Here is a 25933-nt window from a genome sequence, read left to right as displayed (position 1 = left end):
AGTCGTAGTTTACGACTTGCCTTTCCGAAGATTTGCTTTTGTTGCACGCGGTACACCGTAGAAAGCGTGTTGGATTTGAAGAGATAAACCACCGTTGATTCTTTTTATTTGCATTTGTTCTTGAATTGTTGCACTATTGTTCGTCTGAGTGCTGCATCTCTTCGTCTTTGTTAACAATTTCCTGGAGGGTTAGTTACCAGTCTGACGCTCTGACTACTACTTTGACACTTGGACTTGTTTTGCGAAAGCTAGCATGCAAGTTGCACTAGACAACTGAGAGAAAATTGAGAGAAAAAAAGGTACAGATTGAACAGGGAAAAAGGTACTACAAAACTATAAGGGTGATATGTTACTTCATTGATTGTTGACATTTAGGTCTTGTCTAGTTTCTAAATTTTTTTCCAAAAACATCGCATCGAATTTTTGGACGTCTAAATAAAGCATTAAATATAGATGAACCAAAAAACTAATTGCACAGTTACAGAAGAAATGTTGAGACGAATTTTTTAAACCTAATTAGTCCATGATTAGCCATAAGTGCTACAGTAACCAACATGTGCTGATGACGGATTAATTAAGCTCAAAAGATTCGTCTCGCGGTTTCTAGTCTAGCCGTGAAATTCATTTTTTTATTCGTATCTGAAAACCCCTTTCGATATTCGGTCAAACATTTGACGTGATATTTTTCCCAAAAATTTTCTCAATCTAAACACCCCCTATTTTGTCAGGGGTGTGATTCGAATCATTATATCCAGCTAAAGCTACGTGTGAATCATTATAATGTTAAGACTGCAGAACTCTCAACAGAATCATAAACAAGAAATTGATGACTTGGAAACCAAGGCGAAAAAAGCGATAACCTAACATGCACCTTGTAAAGAGAAGTTACCTTTTTCAACACGCCCAGAATGACCGACTCATATACAACATGGAGAGTCGAGTAATTCGTTTTTGATTCCTTATGGCTAAGTACAAGGGAACTGTACAGCACTAAAATCTTATTAGTGCTCCAAGCACTCCCTTTTAATCCTTAGCGTATGCGAATTTACATGGACACTCCCTTTTAAGTACTTCAGAAATCAGAAGCTGCAAAATATGGACACGGCAACCTTCGGTGCGAACCCGTACAAAGCTAAGTACAAGAGCGGTGATCGGAAACGGCGTATTTACAAAATAAAAAATAATTTATAAATAAAATTTCTATATATGTATTTTTAATGATCTAAAAGCTTAAGCTAAAAATAAACTTCGGCGAAAAATTCAAAATCACGTTAAAATTTAAGGTTATTCAAATCGTTGCTTATAAGCAACAGCAGAATCAAAAATATGGAGTGAAAGTTGCCAACTTCCAGCTTTACGTGACATTAATTACCACCCATAAATAATTCAACTTGCTATGTTAATTAAATTACTTGACTTATATAACTATTGTCGGTTTATTCTGTCTTTTGATGGATTTGATGGTGATGTGGTCAGCGCTGAATTAGTCTGAAATCACATGTCTCTGAACTTAAATATACGAAGACAATGACCTGTTTACAAACTGGAAAACTGGCTGTGCCTTTCAACCTATCTGGACACTACTTATTAGTTATACTGGGTTCTTTTTATTAAAAAAAACTAAACGATATATTTTTAAACAAAAAATAATTTGTGGATAAATTTTTTATATTGTATTCATCTAAAATCTAATGTTAGAAAATAAACTTCGATGAAACCCCAAAATTAGCGATTGAAAATTCAAATATTGGCTTTTAAGTATAAAAAAAAATGAAAAGATCGGGTGAATTACTGGACGAAGCAGCCAACTGGACACGAAATGGAGTAGGAATACGCTCTTTTGGAAAAAAAAAAAAGGTATCTTGGCGAAAACGAACCGTATATATGTGCATGTCATGACGTATGGCTTTCAGACAAGCAGTAGAAGGTCGGTATGACCGTAGAACAAGGCACGGATTTTATTTTAGTAGTCATGATATAATGCATGTCTAAAATTATATACTTCGTTCGTCTTAAAATAACTCTATTATTTACCATCCTACATCCATCAATAAAAAATAAAAAGGCTAACATAACTTTCACTTTATCAAATCGCAGTACACTTATCCCTACTTTATCTACTCCAATACCACCTCCATAAGGGTTGGAATAAATCTAAACGAGTTTTTATTTAAATTCATCTCCGGAATCTCTTTACATTTAAGAACAAAAGTAATACACTTGTTTCCTATTTTTGTAAGCTCCGACGTAATAATTGCTCTAAATTTATTTTGAGATGAACAAGATACGTCAAATATGAACTTATTTTACACAGAGGGAGCAATGACTTGTTCAGTTTGAAGGAAAACAAATGATTTGGATTTTTAAGGATTAATTCTTATGAGTCATCTGTATGAATGAAGTATGAAAAATCAATGAAAATTTTCTTTCATACAAGTTATTGAGACAAAAAAAAAGGTTCATTCACTCTAACCCTTAAAAAAATTCTTTGGTTTGGCATGTGCATGTACTCCTATTCCTCCATTTTTTTGATACACGTGTTCAAATTTCTCTAAACCGAACAAACCTTAAAAAATTAGAAGTAGTGACATCGGAGTTCAAATGTCAATACACAAATACAAATGGGTATGTCTGGATCAAACACAAATACATCTTCAAGTATGCTGGAGATTCTTTTTGTAATTTACAGAAACAAATTATAAGAATCTAAATATCTTAAAATGACACAATCATCTGACTTTAGATACTACCTTATAGCATTTGATATGCTAGAACTAGCGAGGGTTCCTCTTACCTTACTGTTCACCATGACATGATGACTGATATATGTGTTACATTACCCATAGGCTTACATATCCCCACTACATGACTTCGGTTATTATTAATATGGATGCTTATAGAAAGAAAAAACAAGCAGCTTATTTAAGAGCTCCTTCTCACAACAAAGAGGGCTACAACATGTGCTAAAATTTGTTGGTTTGTCACAACAACCAATTCAGTACAAGACGCGGACGTGATTTAAGCATCTTATGGCATCGATGCCTACGGAAGCATCGGCTCCACAAGATTAGCAACTTAGTATCTCATTAATCAGCTTTGAGCAAGAAAAAACTGGTTCTCTCTCACAAGTACCTATTGAAGCACGAAGATGCCCTTATCCGGATTCCGGACTAGTAGGATCAATTTGAGGATCAGCTTGCACAGGAAGTGCTGTAGCCATGTTTGTACTCGGGGGAATAAAAGAAGAGGGCGTTCATGTATGGTAGTTGGTTTACCACCATACATTAATCAAGTTTTTTTTACCCCCACCATACTTTCTGTTCTTGGTCATTTTTTCAGTTTTTAAATAAAAAAATCAAACGACATATTTATAAATAGAAAAGCTAAAAATAAACTATACTAAATTATGAATAGATTTTTTTTATATACGTGTTCATAGTGATTTTAAAACAAAAGCTAAAAATAAACTATACTAAAAAATTAAAATCACCTACAAATTTAAGATTGTAAATTTAAATTTTGGTTTATAAGCATAAATAAAAGCCAAAATGTGGATGCTCTGGTGTTTTATCCATTCAGCATATATAGATCAGTTTCTCATAGTTTCAGAATCCCATATCTCGGAGAGTCCAGAAATATTTCTGAGCTAACAAAAAAATCACATATGTTTGAATTTATTCAGATTTTGGTTTATTTTCGTTTCGACTCCAGCTTGATTGAAATTTGCTTACAATTTAAATTTCTCTCTTCAGGATTTCGCAAATTGCAATATATTTTTCCTCCCAAGATCGATGTGGACTGCCTCAAAAAAAAAGGGTCATTTTACTGTACCTCCCACTAGGAGGGGTAGTAGTGTAGCAGGAGTTAATCACACCGTTGATTTTGATAGCTATCTTAGTAATTTGCTTAAGTGAGATAGAAAGACAAATTGGTAATTGTGCTACTATAGTCACAACACGCCGCCCGCTTCTCATCCTCCTGGCCGTCGTGTGCACACGGCACGTCGGCGCTGCTACTCCAGTAGCTCCACCACTGCACTGGTGCTACCGTTGACACTAAGATTAACACCAATCGCATGCAGCGAGATCACGCATTTCTTAGCCGATCCGTGCATGGCGAGCAGGCGAGGCGTGTGGCAGGGACCCGCTCGGCAATGCTGCGAAAGGCAAGTGGCATAGTGCCCTCGAAGGGCATCTTGCAGGGGATCACATTCTCGAACTGTAGGAACTTCTCGATGAGTCTATCTCCGACGAGGCGACGGCAACGAACGAGGGAGAGGCTTGATGTTCTTGGTCAGGAGGCTGGACTACGGCGGAAGGGGTGGGGGTTGGCAGTATGGTCATGAGGGAGCTTTGTGGTGGCCGGTACAGCCGGACTAGAGACTATTCGGGAAGAGCGACGTCGTCGACGGCGAGGGCTCCTCCCAGACTAATTAAGTCATCCATCAACTAAATATTTACTGTGATGCCATTTGCTTTCATTCCGCAAATATCCTTTTACTACCCTTACTACGTTATCTACTGAGTGTAGTAGGAATACATATCTTCCGTCGGATGTAGTAAAATGAACAACCCATATTTATTCCAGTGTACTTTAAATAAATCCAAAATAAGAAGATCGATGTGGACAGGGTGAGGAAAAAAAAAGAGGAACCAATCCAACAAAAATGCCAAATTTCTCTATGCCGGTCCGTGTCTGTAGGAGTGCAGGACTGAACAACAACACTTGTCGATTACACTGATAATATGCCAAATTTCTCTATGGCACCGATACGTTGCTGTATTATTTCCAAGCGACGTTTGTTTACACGCACGTTGGTAATAATTTGAGATTGATTGAGCTGGAAAGCAAGCTAGTACCAGTGTTTACGTCACCGCTCTGCACTCTGAAACAGGACTATTATGGTTTTTTCGTGGTTTTGAGCGGTTTTTCGTCATGATAATACTATATCATGCCTTTTTCTTTACAAAAAATCACGTCCCTGTCCGAACTTCACGAGGACGCAGATAATCGTGCTGTGAATTTTCTCTCTCTGGAGGATACGATTCGACATTTTCAATTGCTTGATATGATTCAATTCATTCACTCGATGATCTGTAAGTGTACGTAATTGACGAAGAAACCAGTGCAAAAAAAAAAATCGATCGGTGTCTGGTGATTAATTACATGATGGAGCAGGGGCTCGGCTCCTCGCAGGCGACCACCTGGTGGTGGCCGTAGTAGCAGGAGGGAGGAGGGTAGTAGCACGGCACGGGCTTGGGGGGCTCGGGCTTCTTCTCCTCCGCCTTCACCTCCTCCACCTGCACGATCTCGGCGTGGCCGACCTTCTTGCGGAGGCAGTGGACCAGGCAGACCGGGTCCACGCCGTCGCCGACCACCTGCAGCCGGTCCCTGCAGTCGCCGGTCACCTCCACCGAGCTCACGCCGGACACCCTCGCCACCAGCGCCATGCCCTTGGACCTGCTCTTCTCGCACGGCATGCTCACCTTGATCACGATCTTTTGCTGCATTGTTCGTTCAACAACGCCAAGAAAAAAATACGCCGTCATGATCGATCAGCCCGCATGCATGCCTCGGCTTTCAGAAACGCTCAAATTAAGCAAATCAGTCGAACAGTCCCCTCACCTTCATGTTGATCGCGTCGTACAGTGATATGCCAACGATATATATATATATATATATATATATCTATCGGATTATCGATCGATCGGACAAGAGACCAAAACGTCGAATTGGTCGTTTGCAATGCAGACGCAGCACGCTGGCCGCTAGGATCGAGCGAGAGAGCTCGAACGCTGAAGCTACCTCTCAGTTCGTTGCGATTCTGGGCTTTTTAGCAGTGGGGAGAAGGGCCACGCTGGGGGGCACTTATATAGCGCGAAGCACGCAAAGGCAAAGCCGCGCCTGCGCCTCTACTGCTAGCTGATCCTGATCGGCACAGAAGACTAGCTTAAAACTAAACAAACGGCGACGACGTAATTAAGAACATTCGACGCAGCTAACTAAGCACCCCCAAACTAAACAATTCAACTCGATCTAACACGGAACGCGCTATTTGTTAGGGATCAGGGGTCTCGAGCTAGTCGGACGTACGGGTTGACGGGTTTCGGTGATTTTAGGGGTTGTTTAGCCCATGTCACATCGGATGTTTGCACACTAATTTAAAGTATTAAATATAGATTAATAAAGAAACTAATTTCATAAATAAGTGGTAATCCACGAGACGAATTTTTTAAGCCTAATTAATCTATAATTAGAGCATGTTTACTATAGCATCACATAGGCTAATCATAGATTAATTAGGCTCAATAGATTCGTCTCGCGAATTAGTCCAAGATTATAGATGAGTTCTATTAATAGTCTACGTTTACTATTTATAATAAACGGTCAAACATTCGATGGGACAAGGAACTAAAAATAAATCTGTCGTCCTAAACACCACCTTAGTCTGCATGAGCCGACGAATTGACTTGGTTCTTGACGACGATCAATAGTATCTGAGCCGTCCGTGAGCAAAAGTTCAGTTGTTTCCAGGGTGGCGGCTGCGGCGGCAATTCAGTTTAGGGTCTGCTCGGTTCGAAGGATTTTTAGAGAAAAAATTGAAAGAATTGAACTGTTTTCTGTAAAATTCCTGTGATCCGAAAAAGCCCGGCCGAGCTAACACACGGGGGACTTAATGACGGACACGACACAATTATTCCCAGTAGAGCTCAAGTGCTCAACTGTGCTGCTAGCCTGCTACTACTGTGACTCTTATGGCTATGGATCAGTTTGTACCGCTTAATTATTTTTTTTGTCTAACTAGCATATTGGTCATATGTTACAATAAGATTTTTATTAAAAATATTATTAGCATCTTATTGAAGTAAAATTAATAAAAATAATTTCATATATAGGTCTAAATTATTTTTTATTTCAAAAAATAGGTGAGGTAAGTGTTGCATCACTACCACTACTATTCTTTTTTTAGGAGTACTGATATTGGGATATACACAACGAAAGTGGCCTTGTCATATGGTTATCACGCTACTTGAAGAACCTATTACTTAAATTATCAAGCAATGTCGTCCAATATTAAAACAAAACTGCCATCGAGCAAGTTTTCGCCTTTTAGGGGCGGATCCATAGTAAGCACTTACCTAGCTGCGGTGGTTTAGCGATTTTACGTTTAGCTCCTTTTCGCCCTCAGGGTTTTTGTAAAATTATCGTCCTACCTTCCTCACCTCTTGGCTGGGCTGTGCTTTTTCATTTTCTCCCTTGCCGCCCTTACAGAGGACGGTAAGGGGCTAAATGCAAAAATGCCTAGGCCGCCATTTGTGACCGTTGCTCGCAGCCAGGTGACCGTTTGCCACGTCATCTTTCCACTCTCTGGAAAAAGTGGCAGGAGATTGGTTTGTGATTTTTTAAAATACAAATTAAATTTATAAATTATTTAATAAATAAATAAAAAGATTCGAAAAATTCACACGAGGGGGGACTTGCGAAGTCGCGTGGGGGTGACCCGAGAAGTTGATGAATTGGGCCTAGCCAACAAGAGTACGAGACGACCCACGCTAGCCAGCTATGGAGTACTTTATCAGGCTATGTAAAAACTTTTGGGGTGTTTGATTGGTTTTGTTAAAAAGCTAAATGATATATTTATAAATACAAAATAATTTGTGTTTATATCCGTATTCTTAGCGATTAAAAAGTTAAGAATGAAAAAATAAATTACGAGAAGAAACCACTGAAATCTACTCTAAATTTAAAGTTTAGCTTATAAGTACGAGTAGAAGCAAAAGAGATATAACTGTTTATTTTTCTATGGACTTAAATCGGACGCAGATATACTGAACATTTAAAAGGTAGGAGGTAATTGTATCAGGTTTTAAAAAGTGAAGTGCATTCCATTATTTGTAGCTTTATATATATATATATATATATATATATATATATATATATATATATATATATATATATATACACATTCTATCCGTCCAAAATATATAGTGCCACTAACACTAAAAAAACTAAGAAGAGTTATAACCACATCACTATTTAAATGTGCATGCAACGTGGCTAGACGTTTTGTTGGTAAAGAATTTAAAGTAAATCAAATTTAGATGAGAGATATGTGTTAATTAATACATACTTATATACGCCTTATATTATGGTACAAGTAAAGTTACGTTTTATATTTTAGAATGAATACATTATATGTGAGATTTTTTCGGGTGAATGGAGTATTGAAAAGAGTATATTTTACCTAATTACGTGCTTATTTCTTCGCCACGCTATGATATGCTACACTTTACTAAAGTTGGACATCGAAAGCTTAGCCATAAACCAAATAAACCCTTAACACGGATACGAAGTTAAAGACATTCGCCCGATTTCTCTCTAAAATCACGAGCGTGATGCATAGTTTCTCCTATTTTCCGTTGCAATTTTTCGGAGACATTGTTCCTGTCGTGTATGTAAGGCAGCTACAATAATACCGAGCTTTCGAACAGGCGAACAAATGCCGCCAACTCGCCCTCTTCCCCAAACCCCGTCTCCGATCGCGGCACTCCACCGCTTCCTCGCCTCGCCCTCCCCGCCGCTCCCTTCGCTTCCCGGCCTCCACGCGCTCGCCGTCACCTCCGGTCTCTCCTCGCGCCCCGACTTCGCCGCCAAGCTCGTCTCCGCCTACTCCTCCGCCGGCCGCCCCGGCCTCGCCGCGCTCGCGTTCGCCGCCTCACCCTGCCCGGACACCTTCCTCTGGAACTCCCTTCTCCGATCCCACCACCGCGCCTCCGACTTCGCCTCCGTGCTCTCCGCGCACCGCCGCATGCGCGCCTCGGGAGCGCGTCCCTCCCGCTTCACCGCGCCCCTCGTCGCCTCCGCCGCCGCGGAGCTCGGCGCCCTCCAGGTAGGCGCCGCCGTCCACGCGTGCTCCGTCAGGTTTGGCCTCCTGGAGGGTGATGGTTCCGTCGCCGTCGCGTCGTCGCTGGTGCACATGTACGCCAGGTGCGGCAGCGTCCGCGATGCCGTGAGGTTGTTCGACGAAATGCCCGAGACGGACGTGGTCGCGTGGACCGCCGTGATCTCCGGGTGCGTGCGTAACGGGGAGTGCGGGGATGGACTGAGCTACTTGGTGCGAATGGTTAGGTCTGCAGGTGATGGCGGGGCGAGGCCAAACTCACGGACAATGGAGAGTGGGTTGGAGGCCTGCGGGGTGCTAGGGGAACAGTGTGCTGGGAGGTGCTTGCATGGGTATGGGGTGAAGTCCGCATTTGGACACTGCCCGTTGGTGGTTTCATCGCTTTTTTCTATGTACACGAAGTGCGACCGCACTGAGGATGCATGGATTTTGTTCCCAGAGTTGCCGGAGAAAGATTTGGTTTCCTGGACCAGCTTGATTGGAGCATACTGTAGGAGAGGCCATGTTGAGAAGGCCGTGGAGTTGTTCCTGGACATGGAGGAGTCTGGTCTGCAACCAGACGAGGTTGTTATTAGTTGTTTACTAGCAGGGTTGGGTAATAATGCTAGTGTGCGTAGAGGGAAGGCATTCCATGCAGCTTTAGTGAGGAGAAACTTTGGAAATAGTGTTTTGATTGGCAATGCTTTGATCTCGATGTATGCAAAGTGCAAACAAGTTGATATTGCAGGCGCAGTTTTCAAAATGTTGCATCAACGAGATGCAGACTCATGGAGTTCAATGGTCGTAGCCTATTGCAAGGCTGGACTTGATCTGAAATGCTTGGAGTTTTATCGAGAAATGCAGTTCAGAGCCAAGGATGAACTTGAATGTGACACCATCAGTTTGGTTTCTATAATTTCTTCTTGTTCAAGGCTTGGCAGACTACGATCAGGTCAATCAGCACATTGTTATTCAATCAAACACTTAATTGGTGAAAATTCATCAGTTGCAAATGCATTAATTAGCATGTATGGAATGTGTGGAAAATTTGAGCTTGCACTGAGATTATTTGATCTGATCAAAACAAAAACAGATGTTGTCACGTGGAATGCATTAATTTCCAGCTACTCTCACCTGGGGTATTCAAAGGATGCTTTGTTCTTGTATGATCAGATGCTCACCGAAGGTGTTAAACCCAACTCAACAACTTTGGTCACTGTCATTTCAGCTTGTGCCAATTTGGTTGCATTGGAGCGTGGAGAGCTCATGCACTCTTATGTGAAAGATATGGGTTTGGAGTGTGATGTATCAATTAGCACAGCACTTGTTGACATGTACACGAAATGCGGGCAACTTCACATTGCCAGAGAAATCTTTGATTCCATGCTCGAAAGGGATACTGTTACTTGGAACGTGATGATATCAGGCTACGGGATGCATGGTGAAGCAAAACAAGCATTAAAACTATTTAGTATGATGGAAGGAGGAAATGTTAAGCCTAACAATCTCACTTTTCTTGCCGTGTTATCTGCTTGCTGCCATGCAGGGCTTGTTGATGAGGGTAGGAAGTTGTTTACTAGAATGGAGGAATACTCCGTTGAACCTAACCTGAAGCACTATGCTTGTATGGTGGATCTCCTAGGGAAATCTGGCCATCTTGAAGAAGCAGAAGATATGGTTTCTGCAATGCCAATAAAACCTGATGGTGGAATATGGGGAACTTTACTTGGTGCCTGCAAAATGCACGGCAATTTAGAAATGGGGTTACGGGTTGCAACAAAGGCGTTTGCTTCTGACCCAGGAAATGATGGGTACTACATTTTGATGTCAAATTCATATGGTAGTGCTGAGAAGTGGGACGAAATAGAGAGACTAAGAGACATGATGAAGAGTTATGGAGTAGAAAAGAATATAGGTTGGAGCACAGTTGATATTTATGGATGAGTTCAATTGGGCCATGCCTTTTCCTGGATCCTCAAGAGTAGTTGTGATCTAGTTCACTTGTCTATGGATATGCTCATCTTATAGGTTGATGAAAAATCTGCTGATATAATGGCAGTGTTGTCTCGTTGACCAGTCTGGATTTAGAAGTTCAGAGGATATGTGCATTTTGTTTGTCTCTAGGTGAATGAATTAACAGTACAGGGAATGTGTGGGAACTGGTAAATCCATCAAAATTTAGGATCAAAGCCCAAAGGGTACCATGACATGGGAGTTGGATGTAATATAAGTTTCCTGATGTTGTTGCCACCATAAAGGTTGAGCCCTTGCAGAGGGTTACTCTGTTGCTTGTGGAGAACAATATTAGTAATATATTATGCAGCATATCATAAAAGAGAAAATTGTCATGGTTCAGCTAAAGGTGGCAGACATGCTTATGTTCTTACATCATAGCTCTGAGTCAGGTGGACTGGAACATGACAGTCGTGGCATCATGGCAGCATATTTCTGTTTTGTGCTGATCGGTACATTATGTTGGCAAATAGAGCTGCACAGAATATTTGCTTGACTGTGGACACAGCAACATTGTGTGCAGTTTCCTGAAAGGACCATTATGTTGTTCTAAATGGTTAATTTTAAGACAACAGAATACTGAAGTTTTGTGTCCTGCGGCTTGTGGTATGTTAAATCACTAAATCACTTCACTGGCATATATATTTGCTGTGATATTACATTTTTTGTTAAAATTATCATTTCGTCCTTTTGTGCTTCAACCTTCAATGTCTTATGCCTTGAATGTTTGCTCTCTGGGCAGATTAAAAATGGACCTTCTGCTGTGGATTAAAGACTTCTACAGGTACGGAAAATTCAGTTTCATATATTTCCTTTCACTCTGATGCATTACTGCAGGAGTTACCCCATTTTATCTACTGCTAATGCAATTGTTGCCTGTGGGTACGTTAAATGTTCAGGGAAATTTTGATTTGAAGAGCTCTAGAGGTAAAAGATGAGGGGGTTTGATGTTTAGCAGCCTATGCTGCTAATAAAACACAAGTTCAAAGTGCTCTTGAACACCAAAACCTATCTCGTCTGTGCACATGGAGTTTATTTTCCACCAACAGGTATATGTGTAGTGAGTAGTGTGCCACTTCTTGTGTTCTTCAGGAGTTAAGTTTCTGATTTTATTTTTGCTCTAGGATTTGTTTGTTCATCACTTCATTCTGTTATTCTGCCACCTGAACTTGTTCTAATTTCCTTGTTATGTTGAAGCTCTGAAACAACCATACAATGTCGCTCTAGATACCTTGTACCCAAACCGTAGTGTAACCATGTAAGGTTGGATTCTCGGATCACTCTGTTTCTTGCAGTGTTTGATTTCATCTGTATCATAGAAGAGAAATTTGTTGACTCGTATGCTGAAATGTTTACTTCATAGAGGACCAAGCTGACTGGAACATTGAGGAGATTATCGATGGTAGATTTCTGTTGGTGCTTACTGAATTAGTATATTGGTACTGTACTGGACACGATGTTATTTGGCAATGACTATTGACACTACGCAATTTTTCATAAGAACTGCCATGTGGCTACAACTGTTGATTGCAAAAGAACTGCAATGTTTGAAGATGATCACAATTCATGCATTACTCACGCATAAAAAAAGCACGTCAAAAATTAATACAGTAGTTTAATCTCCAGATTATCAGGCATATATAATGTGGAACCAAGTATTATTTCATAGAAGCTCATTTTTAGTGGTTCCACTTCAATTATCTTATATCTTGAATGGATTCTTCTGTGGGCAGGTTCATGGTCTTTTCGTAGTGGAACGAAGTCTTTCACAGGTTCAACAAATCCAATTGCCTCACTCCCTTTCACTTTGTGATGCATTACTTGAGATGGATTCCTTCTCTTTCAACAGCTAATGCATTTGAATCTTTATAATGCTCAGGTAAAATGTTTAACTCATGCACATATACATAACCTCTATCTCATCTACTCGCTTGGCAGTACATTTTTCCATTAACTGGCATGTATATAGCTAGCAATCATCCATTCTCAAATTCCTGAAGAGGAACCTAGCAGATCACCCAACCTATATCTAGCTGTAGGTTTAGTTCTTCATCACTAAATTCTGATTTGTTCAACATGAATTTGTGGATAATGTTGGCATGATGCTTATCTTGCTCTAACTCCCTTGTTACGTCTGAACAGGAACTTCCCATGTAGAAGGACGTGCTACTTACTGCCTCGTGCGAGAGCTTGAGGTAGGGTAGGTTATCATACCAAATTTCCACATACTTTTGGTACCGCCTAACCACATTGATCCGAGCTAGCGGGGATGGTAGCACTTCACTGGTGCAAACGACAGTCGCTGCATATTCTGGTGCGCACCCTCTCTCTACTTTTGGATATGCGCACCAACTCTTTTTGCAATGCACTCGCCAAAGAGAATACTGAGGCAAATGAGATATTTTTTGCGAGAGGGAAACAAGATTTTATGAGCCTTATCACTGGAATTCTTTTTAGACTGGCAAATGGTTAATTGAGGAAAGGATCATGGTGTCTTAATGTCACTTTCCTTCGCATTGCACAACTGCACATGACGCCTATAGGAATAGGGGCACCCACCTACTATATCAGTGTGAATCTGCACGCGGTCTCTATCTCCATTATCTGTAACAACGGATTTTTTTTAAAAAAATTCTGCTGATAACTTTGGCAAATTCGTGTATAAACTTGTTTCTGAAACTGGACTAAACGACTGGCATTTTGCAGTCTTTGCCTAGCTTGCTTTTACAGTTCTCAGGGCATTCACGGTGGGGGGTATATACCCCCATATGCTCCGTAGAAACTACTGCTGAGACCACTTGTTTTACGATGAAAGCCACTTAAAATATGACCCACTGTAGCTTTTAACTAGGTCCCACAGATTCCTCCTCTCTCCTCCCTCTCTCCGCAGCTCCCTCCTTTCTCTCTCTCACCTCGTTCTAGATCCAGTTGGTGCTTGAGGCGGTGTCGGGCGCTTGGGGCAGCGGAGCCCGCTGCAGGCGGAGGTCGGGGAGGCGGCTGGCGGAGGTTTGGGACGACCACGACGACGGCGGAGGCGCCAGGTGTGGGCGGAGGTCGGGAGGGCCGCGGCGACGGTGGAGGCACCAGTTGTGGTGATAGCTACAGGCGGAGGTCAGCGCGGCCGCGGCGCCAGCGGACGGAGGCAGCTAGAACTTGGGGCGGCGGCTAGCGGAGGTCGACGTGGCGGTCGGCCGAGCGTGGGCTGGCGGATGCGTCGGCCGTCGGCTCAGCAGCACCACCCGCAGGCACGCGGCGTTCTTCGGCGCCCACTCGTTGTTCGACTTGGCACCGTCGTCTTCCAAGCGACACCACTTGCTGGATCTGCCACTCCCACCAAGAGCTCGTCGCCTGGACGGAGTTCGATGGGTCGTTGTCAACCGTCGCCACCTCAAGCCAACGACTTGGCGATTCCGTCAACTCTTTCCCATGCGCGCCCGGACCACACGGTGAGGACGTGAGCTCCTACAGTGCGCTACCCTAGCATGTGCTTCACCGCGCTTGAGGCGGGGATGCGCGATTCTTCGCGAGGAGCCTAGTGTTTGCGGGGGAACGCAACTAGGCTGGGTGGCGCTCTCTCTCCTCCGTGACGGCCTGAGGCTCCATGCCATGGAAGAGCATTGAGAATGGCTTTTGACGTCTGTTAATGGAGCTCATCTTCTCTCCCTAAGAAGTATAAGTAATTTTAGTGGCGATCATTAGGTACAACAGCTCAACTAAGGGTCTCTTTGGGGAGCTTTTTCTAGTTACAATTTTTCCCAAAAGCTGTAGCTGCCAGAATCCAAATGGTCCATAACTTAGAGCAAGGATAATAAGATAGCCAACTGCGGGCTAAAAGCCATTGCCATGTCACTTATCAACGCTCTAAAAACTTACCCAAATAATGGGTTGGCTATAAGCTGGCCGATAGATTGTCTAATTGAAACATCTAAGCAATTAATGCTTGCATGTGTAAAGCCAATCTCAATGCATGTTTTATGAGGGTGTCCTGCACATTAAATAGGATGTCACATCAATAAAATGCTGATTTGGTAGGGTCATTAAATAAGGGAATTTTATGAGACGAAAGAGGAGTTTCATAGCATCTTGCTCTGTTATCTAGTTTACAGTCTTAGTAACTGCCATAAAACTATACATTGAGACTGACCTAAAGGATATATTGTGGTTGTATATCTATGAGAAGAGAGGTTGAAACATGGGAGGAAGGGAGCAGGGGATCCATGGGTGCAGAAGGCCGCCAGCTCAATCATCAGCGGCAGGCTAAAGAATGGACATTTTGCCTTGGTTATGGCGTCGTGAGCTAGTGACTCGTGAATCGCCCGCTTCCTTCTCTCTCGATTTCTCACTCCTCCATGTTGGATTCTGATAATGTGGCTGTTTATTTCGCCAGTTGACTGTGCATTACTATACTTGCTCTTATGAGAATTTGTAGCTACAGATTTTGAAAAATGAACTAAGAAGCCAGAAGCTGGGTTTCAAAGTTTTTCTAGATTCTCAGAAGCCAGCTATCAAACAGCTCCTTCTTAGAATCTAAAGCTCTCCTAAACCGGCCCTAAGTATATACTACCTCTGTCATCTTTATTTATCGTTTTAGACAAATATTTTAGCCTACTTTTTATTAATTACTTGTCTATAACGTTATTTAATTATGTCTAGAGGGAGCACCTGTCAATACCTTCCTAGGTCTACATGACTGTTGTTAGCAATTGGAAGGGCATGTAACCATATTTTTCAAGCAAAATCATTTTCCTCTGGTGATAAAAAGAAAACGCATGGCAGGAACCAAGCGAAGGTATTTCATGACAGGGACTGCGTGAATGGAAAAAACCAAACGACGTATTTGTAAAAAAAGTTAATTTATAAAAGCTTAAGATTATTATAATCTAGCTTATCATTAGTAAGCCAAAAGAAATATGTAGATTATTTTTATAGCTTATTATAATCTGAATGAGTAAGGTCACTAAGGGAAGCTTTTTTATTATTAGATTAGATGAAAAAACCCGCTACCCTTAATTACTTCTAATTAATTACCTAACCTACCACCGCGTATCCAAAAATAGTCGAGGGCATAAACTTTAGCCATACAAATTCAATAATTCGGGTTTCTAATGATCTAAAGAAATAAACAGCTCGCAGCTTATTGTCCTCTAGCTTATTATAATCTAACTCAATAAGTTGGATTGTAATAATTTCAAGTTGAAAGAAACATGGCCTTAGTGATTTAAAAGCCAAGACTGGAAAATAAAATTTGGTGAAAAAAACTCAAAATTAACTCTAAATTTAAGGTTAAAAAATTGAATATTTGCTTATAAGTATTAACAGAAGAAAAAAGATGAGACTGATTGTACTTAAATCGTTAGCACCAGCTGTTCTCAGTATCGAAGCGAGAGTTCAAGATATTTATTTAATCTAAAAATTAGAGAGTTGCAAAAGGTACCGTTCATGTTGTAATCTGGTTTTGCAGCGAGGATAAAAGCGAAACCCGACGAAAGATAAAAAGTAAAATTCATCCATCTGGAAACAAGAAATGCTTAAAACTCGCGTTATGAAAACAAAATAGGTTAATGATGGAGACATGATTGTTTGTTATGCCGCTTAATAATCCCGTTACATTGAAAACAGAACCTTCTAGTAGGTTCCATGCACCTTTTCCTTTCCACATGATATCCTTGTGCCCCAAAAGCTGGACAAAATGTCTAGCAACTGATCGAAAGAAAATCGATTGTCACAATCAAAGATATCGTTACGCACAACTTACTAAATGCACATACAAAATTCTCGTAAAGTATAGCGACTATCACAAAAGGAAAATGTGTGCACATAAAGACCGAACACACACATACATAAAAAAAAAGTTTCATAAGGCATCTTGTGGGCTGGAAGTACCGGCACATACACGATTACATAGCTAAAAATATACTACGTCTGTATTATAAAAGTTGAATTCAATCCTACAAACATATTTGACCGGCATTATTCAAAAGTTTTATATAAATACGTAAAACATAATATATAATTAAATTATATATAATAATAAATCCATCACCACAAATAATAATTATTATATAAGTTTTATTAATAAGATAAATAGTCAAACACGCGGTAAAAAGTTAACATGTGATCTATTAACATATGAATGGAATATATTTTAAGATGGATATAGTAAGTGTTATGCCTAAAATATTTTTATATTTTAATATAAAGAACTCAGAATTTCACCCGGTAGGCTTAGATATTTACGGATTTATACCATGACCAAAGGAAGAAACATGGTGTATCGATGCGGTGTGGTGTGATGTGCAAAGCACATCATGTGACCGAGAAACAAAAGAATAAACGTCTATCTGATAAAAGTGTACTCTGCGGCTAAGATCTTGGACCTTCGTAGAATTAACTGGGAAAAAATGGAAAATGACGCAGCTGGAGTTTACGTCCTTGTCATTAGGGTTGAAAACGGAGCGGATAGTTTCCGTTTGCTCCAGAAAAAAAGATACGGAGACAGCTCGGAGCGGATATTTCTCGGATAATTTGGATACGGATACGAATACGGATAATTTTCTTCGGATACAAATACGAATACGGTATGACAGTTTTCGACGGATACGGATATTCCGACGGATATCCGAAGATTGTAATGAGCGGATATCCGCGAACACCTGAAACTAGTTCAGCCCACTTAATTTCAGGTCTACTCATCAACCAATTTACTAAAAATTGCTTTTGTGCTATTGGACTATTAGTATTTGTTGAACTCATTATGTGCTATGTGGTGGACTTATGTCGCTTATATGTTACCCGTGAAACTAAATGTAACGTGTTAAATCTATGATGATGTCTAAAATAACAGCTATCTCGATTAAGTTAGCTATATATGTGTGCTATTTGTCTCTACGACGGTTTGAGTGGTTTATATGCTTTGAGAAATATTTGTTTTGTGTTCGACTACATCTAATACTTATTCGTATTCGAGATAATTCGTATTTGTTTTCATATCCGAGATATTCGTGTTCGATTCCATATTCACCTAAAAATATGAAAACAAATACGATACGTGTAGTATATGTCCGTTTTCTCTCTGTTTTCTCTGTTTTCAGCCCTACTTGTCATGCTTCTTAATACAATTTTTCAATTTGCTAATTAATCAGGGTGGGAAAAAAACGAACCACAAGGTACGACAGAACCGCCCGAATCAATTGAACGGCCGAGATCTGGTCCCGTCCACGCGCCCCACCGACCTCAGCCCGCTCCGCCATCCCCATCGACGAGGGCAATCTCGTCCACTCCGACCCCTCCTCCCCCCACGCTTTCCTTCTACCACCTGTGCGGCCCGGATTAATAAAAGCAAAGCAACGCCAAAAGCACGCGAAGATTTCCATTAACTCTGCCCTCGTGTGTTATCTATCCATCCATCCATCACCGCCTCCCCCTCTGCTTCCTCGCCTCTCTCTCTTCTCCCTCGCGCCGCTTCCTCTCCCTGCCGCTTTTTAGGGTTTTTGTACACCGCTCGCCACGCCAACGCGCCGCCCCCCCGGCGAGGTGAACGAGCCTCACCCCCACGAGATGGGCCACGTCGACGACTCGCCCGCATCGGCAGCCGCCGCCGCGGCGCGCGACGCGAAGAAGAAGAGGGTGAGGGGTTCGTTTGTTTGTGTGTGTGTGTTGGTGTTGGGATTGGGATTGGGGTTGGGGTTGGGGTAGGGGTGATCTGCGATTCGATGTTGGATTTGGGGGGTTGCGCCGCGTGCTGATCTGGGGGTCTCGTGTGTTTCGTCTGCAGGGGAACCGGTCGTCGGCGAAGCTGAAGCAGTGCAAGCTCGACGCGCGCCGCGAGCAGTGGCTCTCGCAAGGTCTGATCTCGTGCCTCCCTTCTGGGATATTCGTCTGATTTATATTATTATTGTTGCTTGGGTGTTTGCTCGTCTAGGCTTGGGGTCTGGGCGGTGTGCGGGCGGAAGTTGGAATCTCTATGCGTACGGCGGTGTCGCGGTGGGTCGTAGTTAAATCTCTTATGTTTCAGCGTAGGAATCCGTATTATCTATTTGTATATTGGGTTTGGGGATGATCTAGGTGAGGAATTGGTGTTTTATTGAAGATAGTTCGAACTCTGATCCTCTTGCCTTTTGGATTGGTATAGTCAAGGGTGGAAAGGAGGCTAAGGTACGGACTTCGCTGACTGGTACAGAGCCAAATGCTGGGTCCCTGACCGTTCCTTCGCCACACCCTCCACTCCCTCACCGTCGCGTCGATGTGAGGTCAAGGGGAGGGGATCCAGAGGAGGACAAGGAGGAGACGGGTTCTGCCAGGCATGACTTAGGCAGCTCCTATGTCGATTCCCCTGTGCAAAGCCCTAGCTCGGACAATTCTGGAAGTGTTGGCGGCATGCACAGGAAGCATTACAGCAATGGGGGTGGCCTCAGTCTCAGCAGCAGCAGCAGTGCATGGTCCAGCTCGAGAAGTGTGAGTGAGGCTGAGGATGATGATACAGGTGGCCCTGACGAAGAGAACGGGGTCCTGGATGACTGGGAAGCGGTTGCTGATGCAGATGCACTTGCAACTGATAATTGTCATTCCCAGCAGATTTCAGGTCCCATGGTGCAGCCAGCAGCTCCAAATGTTTGTGCAGCTCCTGCCAACCCAACAGGAAGGCAAGATCCCATTCGGAGAACAAGAGCTTGGGCACCTGATGATGTGTTCCGTCCACAGAGCTTGCCTAATATTGCCAGGCAGGCCAGCTTCCCAGCAAGCATCGGGAACTGCTGGATGGATGCTTCACAACAGGTTGTCCACTCTTCGCCTTTGACATGCCCAATATGTTGTGAAGATTTTGACCCAACGGACTCAAGCTTCTGTCCCTGCCCTTGTGGGTTTCGCCTGTGTCTCTTCTGCCACCACAAGATCCTTGAAGCTGATGGGCGCTGCCCTGGCTGCAGGAAGGAATATGTTGCAGCGCGGCTTTCCCGATCTTGCAGCATGGGTCCAAGATACTAAGTTGTGCCAGGGTTATAATAGCTCTCTGTCGCAATTCTGTCGTTCGCATGTTTCGATTGAATATGCTAGTTTTGTCTTGTGTTGGCTGTTTTTGGTATAAAGAAATGTGAATATTGGAATAGGTGCTAAATCCATATAGTATGTCTCCAGAAACCCCGTGTCTCTTTTTAGGCTGTTTGCATTGTATCTGATGCATATGTTGCTGGAGAGGACTACTTATCGTTTTGTGGTATCATATATGATAGCTATATAAGATGACCTTTGCAGTTCCTTATCGACCCACTTATGAGCTATGAAGTAAATTGATGGTTGCATAATAATTAAACTTGAAGTCTGCCTCTGAAGTTTCTGCTTTTTGTTAAGATGATTTGACTTTATTCTGAAGCACCTCTTAAAATCACATTATCCAATCCTTTCTAGTCCTTTGTGTGTCACATTTGTAAACCAAACCTATTCGTTATTGTGTTAGATTGGTTTGGCTTTGTAATTGGAGTATTAGTTATGCCCTATAATCACTATTAGATGAACAATCGAGCTAGTACTAAACATTTTAAAGAACCTTCAATGGTTGTGAGAACTTTTCAGTATTCTCTCTTAGTAGGGCATCTGTCCACTTTCACCATTAAGATTTGATTTTGCAGATGTTTAGTATATTTCATTGGAACCTCAGGTTGTTGTTAATCAATAGTCTGCCATGGTGGTTTTTTATTGTACAAATTTTGGCAAGAAAGGAACTGAATCTGTATTTCTGGTAAAGGTGTGATGTCTTGATCTCCCTATTTACCTTATTTTAGCTCTTACAATTTTTGTTCTCCTATTTCAACTGCGACAAGTAAAATAGAATAGTAATGCGGATGCACATTGGTCTTTGACTCTTTGGACTATACCAGACTATACCATCCATTGCATCTAGTTTTGTTCCTACCTTAATTTATTTCACAATCTACGAGCTTTCTCCATGAAACAACTCAATTTGCATTTAAGCGTTATATATACTGTAAGCATTCTGGCTAAAGATTTGTATTGCGGGGCTGAGATATATGAAACTATGTGCTCTGTTTAGACTTGGCCCTGGTTAAGTGCAAAAGCTTAATGCTAGGGATGGAAATTCCCCAGGAATGACAGATCTGGAGGTTCTGTCTTTGCACATTGGCAAAATAGCACATTTCATAATATGCTCAACCTGTGTTCTGTCCAAAGTTAATCCCAGGATAGGCGACATTACCCTGAATTATGAATGTTGGTATTGTAATGCCTTTCCAATAATGTGTTATTGCTTTTCTGGTAATGTGTTATTGCCCCTTTTAGTAGCTTGAGTATCATCTGCAGGTTCTTTTATTTGATTGAAATCCTGTACAGGGGTATGTACGTTGATAGCATGTTGTATTCAATATAAATACTGGAGCTGATCAGATATTTTGTCATGGTAAGAGTAGGAACTGTTCGTCCAATCTGAATTATTTTTTTCCCTTAGAGTGCTAGAATTATTTTGGGTCTGGAAATTATACAATTTCCCTGTAGGCTGTATTAGAGTGCTAGATATTTGTAGGGTGTTAAGTTGAGGAGTAGACATTATCTACGAATCCAGAACTCAAGGCAATACTCCCTCCATTTTGGCATTTTGATTCATTTGTGGATCAATGAATATGTTTTATTATGTGTCTAGATTTATTGAATCAAGAGAACATGTGAAACGGAGGTAATATGTTCTTTGCTGGGAGTCGGTCTTATTTGGCAGGTGCATCGTAGTAACAGTTTTGGCCTCGTTGACCGGACAGGAGCAGAATGTCTCGGGAAAGCATGTATTTGTTCACCTCTGGTGAATGTACGACCTGAAGGTTTCGCTTGAAGCATGTGAGTAATATTGCAGTTCTGCTGTTTGCCTTAAGTGTTGCAAATCATCACGGGTGTTTGGGACAGCAGCGGCATTGTGTTGGGCAACTACTTCGTGGGCATCTGTATCCGTTTTGGATTACGCTACTTGTGTTTCGGACAACGCTGTGCCTTGGTACCTATTGAAGGTAATTGCTTTGTCTTGGTGTCTACATCTGGAAATAGTTTGCTTGTATGTTGACCATGACGAAATGTGTAGCCTTTGTTTGGATTCAATGTGTTCTTATTCCACCTGGAACAAAGTCAGTTGTGCAGAGATCCTGCAAGTGCTACTCCTTCAAGCATCGTCTTCGAATGCCATCGCTTTGTGGCCAAAGCGAGAACAAAGTACTACGTTAGTGAAGCTACAGGGACATACCAGTTAACAGAAATTGACACGATCAAAACTTGGCAACTATAATTTCACATAAATACAGAGCATAACAAACTATCTGGCTATCACACTAAGCAAGTAACCATAAACTGCCTGACGCCTTGCATGGCTCATAGGTCTAGTAGTAGATCTGAAGCTCTGATTCCCTAACGGTCTTTCAGCTAATCCATAAATTTTACAATCGTCTAATCTTCGGCAGACGAAGGGCAACAAAGCGCCCCGATTTATTAGATTAACCTGTTGACTTCTCTCTTGAGCCACATTGCGCGAAGCCTAGGCTCGTACGAAAGGAAGATCTCTCGGTTTGCTGCATCCTTGAAAACATCAGAGGCTAGAACCTTGACCTGATCAGATACGTCGGCCATTGTATGCAATGCCTTGATACACCTCGAGATCGAGAATGGCTCTCCGTCCTTTTCCGTTTGTTCCTTCAAGCGAGCTTGCTTCATTCTGAATTCCAGATAAGCCTCCATGGTTTGCTGGATGCCAGGGACCTTACGTTTCTTTCGCTTGTCCTTTTGAGGCTCTATGCAAGAGCTCGAGTGTCCCGGTTCATTTTGTGGCTTTGGCTCTGCAGACTCTGCACCATGCTGTGGCCTTTCCAATACCTCTTCTGTTGGATTTTGCAGAATTTCAAGATCATCCAGACCTTGTGCCTCTAACATCGGAGTTCTCCGAAGTATGCTAATGTTGTTCTCTCCCTCGTCAATGCTTGCAATGACCATGCCCCAAGGTCTTCCGGGTATGCTTGGAAGTGTGCTCATGTTATTGCATCCCTCAGCCACATTCCTAACAGCAAATTGAGGTTTGCTTGGCATCAAGTTGTGTTCCCCTTCAGGAATGTCACCTTATCACAGTAGAACATGTAGTTTCAGAAAAAGCCATAGACACAACAATGCTTGTTCTGAACCAATGTTAATGGACAGAAGGTACCTTCAAATAACAGCTCCAGCGATTGAAGTAGTGGGAAACTCTTAGTTTGGTACTTCCGTGCCTTGGGCATCTCCTAGAAAAATAAACAAAAAAATTAATTCCGCTCGATTGCCCAAATAACAGCTAGAATGGAAGAATTCAAAGCTCACTTCGATTATGTCGTCCCAGATTTCATCTGTTGTTTTAATCATAGATGCATTTTGATCCCAAGAAACGCCTTCCCGCTGAAGGATTGATTTTACTAATTTATAATCTCTCTTCAATTGGGTTTCATGTTCCTGAATTTGAACTTTACTAAATTTTGCGCCTGGGTACCTATCATTGAAATCGCTAACAATTTTCCTCCACCCATCAGTTCTCCATCCATTCTGGGTACGGTAATGTGCGATATTGTTCTCATGAAGCACATCAACAAGACCCTTCGTATACTTTGAAACCCACCTTGCTCTGCTTGCCATTTTAACCTGGGAATGTAAAAGGCATCAGGAAAGCATTGAGCAATGAAGGTGCCCATAATAGTTACAGATCTAAAGACCAAAAATAAACTATCACAGTCAATCCTGCAGTAAACATAGATATTATTCCAAAAAAAATGGTGAATCTCTCCCAATCTCAATGATTCATGAGAAAATAACGAATACTGGGTTCCATCGATTCTATGGTTTCCTTTTAAACGGTGAGGCCCTATCTGCACCCAGGTCGACACCCAGTGTGTTTCTCACTAGGAATTTCATGGTGCCCTTTCTTCTTAATTCAAAGATAGCCAGCTCCATATGGTTATTCTCGTTTCGTTTCATTAAAGGGTAGGTAAACACTGCAATTTACATTATGGTCTCCAAGTAGAAAACAACTAAATCAGAACCCAAAATTTAGCAGGGCATGTTCAGACTCCAGGCCGAAACAGTCCCAAAGGCAGACAATCATACTGCAGAGGAAGTACCTACAAGTAGCCAGGGAATACATAAACATTGGGAAATCTACCAAACATAGAAGAGTGCAGGAGCATAAATCTATTACCAGTAGGAAAGATTAAAACTTTTAAACGAAACAGTCATAAAACAAACAAAAATAAAGATATTGCTGTGTGCTCTACTAGGATGACAAAAATGGATGTAAAAAGGTGATCCAGCAAGACGCTTGCCTCCAGAACAGCGACAGCGTCACATTGCCGCCATGTCGACACCGAGACGAGAGACCTAACGAGGCAATCGCGCAAGCTCCTCCCCACTCCAGAGCGCGCGCCCGCACGCCCCACGCCGCCGGTGAGCTCAACGAGCACCACGGAGGAGAGGAGGTAGCAGGCGAGCGACAACAAAAATCCTCCGACCACCGCGTCGGGTAGAGCGACTCGGAGTCGGAGGCCTGGCTCGCGAGAGGGCGAGGAAGATCGAAGCAGGCGGGTAGATCCAGCCCGGCCGCCGGCGAGGAGCCGAGCTACTGCAGCCGCGCCGGGGAGGGGATTGGATGCGGAACCTGACCTGAATTTTTTTCCGCGGCGGATTGGGGAATTCGGGATCGGATTTTTTTCCCGTGGCGGCGACGAGTGAGTCGTCGTCACACGACCACGTTGACACCAGTGCGCCACGCAGCAACGGGCCAGGCCCACCCGCCCTTTGGCTTGGGCCTCCCATACATGCAGCCTACCCAGGCCCATCAGCCATTTCGACTGACGGTCTCCCGTACTCTGAATTTTTCTCTTCTTCTTCTTCTTCAGGCCGCGGCTCGAGCAGCAGAGTGCAGAGCATCCTGCTGCCTTCCTGGAAACTCCGGCAATTCTGCCTAGCGTCCTGAGACAGCAGCTGGCAATAGCATTCGTCCGCGATGAATTGGTAAACGGCAGTGTTTACTGGGAGTCTGGGGCATGGTTTGTGCCCGATGCCGATGGCCACTATAAAAATGTTCTTGATTTTTGGCATGCAGTGTTCAAGTGCGCTACGTACCTTCCTCCCCCCTGTGGAACCCTGTCCCGTCCCAAGATTCGCCATCGATCTGCTTAATGATGTGTTGTTAGATGGAGCACGTGGCTTTCTTTTAGGTAAAATATCGATTCGGCACATGCACGAAATAGATTAAGAAAATGCTATTGTATATATCGATACGTTGTTCATCAAACGCTGGTTTGAGTTCGAAACTAAAGCAGCTAGTGGTCAACTATTATATCGCTCTTCACTTTTTGTGTGCCCTTTGTTAACGTACGCAGTACGATCAAAAGAGTTGAAAGGTTCGGCTCGGTTCAGTTCAAGCACGAATAGTGGAGATGCCATGGTCAGATGCTGATCAATCCACTCACCGGTGTGCTAGTTTGAAGCCGAAAATTTGAACCCCCCCACCCCCCCCCCCCCCCCCCCCGGCGCTTCTGAATTCCAACGTTTAGACCACGCAAGATCGCCTACCAACCCAGCTGCTCTTTTGCCGTGTCTACTCTCGCCGTACGCAGCCAGTGGAGCATGACCGGCACCCCCACACCGATCCGCCTATCGATCGAGATCGACATCGTTTCTTCGCTGATCGCTATCGAGGCGGCAGCGAACCGGTGCCCTCCTGCTGCTTGCTCGCCGCGCGTTTTGCTTCCCGGCGTGCAGCGTCGAGCTGCACGAGCAAGTGGTGCGGAAACCGGGAGGGAGGAAACGAACAAGTGACACGTTAAAATCAAGCGCTGGAAGTGGAAAGAGATAAACAGAGAGGGACATGTCGATGGCTGCGTTGGTTGGGGCGTATACAGCGTAGATTTTTGTCTCTTTTTTACGGGAGGGTGCGTTGAATTGGAAATTTTTATGTGATCGACGTATATGATCACATATTTAAAGTATTAAACGTAATTTAATTATAAAACAAATTTTAGATTTCGTCTAAAA

General features: G+C 42.6%; 4 protein-coding genes across 4 annotated transcripts; 2 read left to right on the top strand and 2 right to left on the bottom strand.

Moving 5' to 3' along the window:
* Positions 1 to 4928: 4928 nt before the first annotated feature.
* Positions 4929 to 5785, bottom strand: LOC102714171 (heavy metal-associated isoprenylated plant protein 16-like). Its single transcript, XM_006652320.3, has 2 exons — positions 5626 to 5785; positions 4929 to 5504 (listed from the first exon to the last, which is right to left on the bottom strand). Exons 1-2 carry the CDS (start codon positions 5629 to 5631, stop codon positions 5163 to 5165), a joined length of 348 nt encoding a protein of 115 aa, XP_006652383.2. The 5' UTR covers positions 5632 to 5785; the 3' UTR covers positions 4929 to 5162.
* A 2715-nt stretch (positions 5786 to 8500) lies between these two features.
* On the top strand, positions 8501 to 15343 carry LOC102720982 (pentatricopeptide repeat-containing protein At4g39952, mitochondrial). Its single transcript, XM_006653427.3, has 5 exons — positions 8501 to 11500; positions 11637 to 11678; positions 11794 to 11943; positions 12628 to 12773; positions 13037 to 15343. Exon 1 carries the CDS (start codon positions 8501 to 8503, stop codon positions 10823 to 10825), a length of 2325 nt encoding a protein of 774 aa, XP_006653490.1. The 3' UTR covers positions 10826 to 11500; positions 11637 to 11678; positions 11794 to 11943; positions 12628 to 12773; positions 13037 to 15343.
* Positions 15344 to 18255: 2912 nt separating this feature from the next.
* On the top strand, positions 18256 to 20192 carry LOC102713894. Its single transcript, XM_006652319.3, has 3 exons — positions 18256 to 18520; positions 18669 to 18738; positions 19026 to 20192. Exons 1-3 carry the CDS (start codon positions 18452 to 18454, stop codon positions 19877 to 19879), a joined length of 993 nt encoding a protein of 330 aa, XP_006652382.1. The 5' UTR covers positions 18256 to 18451; the 3' UTR covers positions 19880 to 20192.
* A 1951-nt stretch (positions 20193 to 22143) lies between these two features.
* On the bottom strand, positions 22144 to 24843 carry LOC102713619. The gene is made up of 4 exons (XM_006652318.3): positions 24220 to 24843; positions 23228 to 23542; positions 23079 to 23151; positions 22144 to 22992 (listed from the first exon to the last, which is right to left on the bottom strand). Exons 1-4 carry the CDS (start codon positions 24730 to 24732, stop codon positions 22373 to 22375), a joined length of 1521 nt encoding a protein of 506 aa, XP_006652381.3. The 5' UTR covers positions 24733 to 24843; the 3' UTR covers positions 22144 to 22372.
* Between the last annotated feature and the right edge of the window lie 1090 nt (positions 24844 to 25933).

The sequence above is a fragment of the Oryza brachyantha genome, chromosome 4 (genome assembly GCF_000231095.2).
Source record: "Oryza brachyantha chromosome 4, ObraRS2, whole genome shotgun sequence".
NCBI lineage: Eukaryota > Viridiplantae > Streptophyta > Magnoliopsida > Poales > Poaceae > Oryza > Oryza brachyantha.
This window is presented reverse-complemented; position numbering and strand designations above follow the sequence as displayed.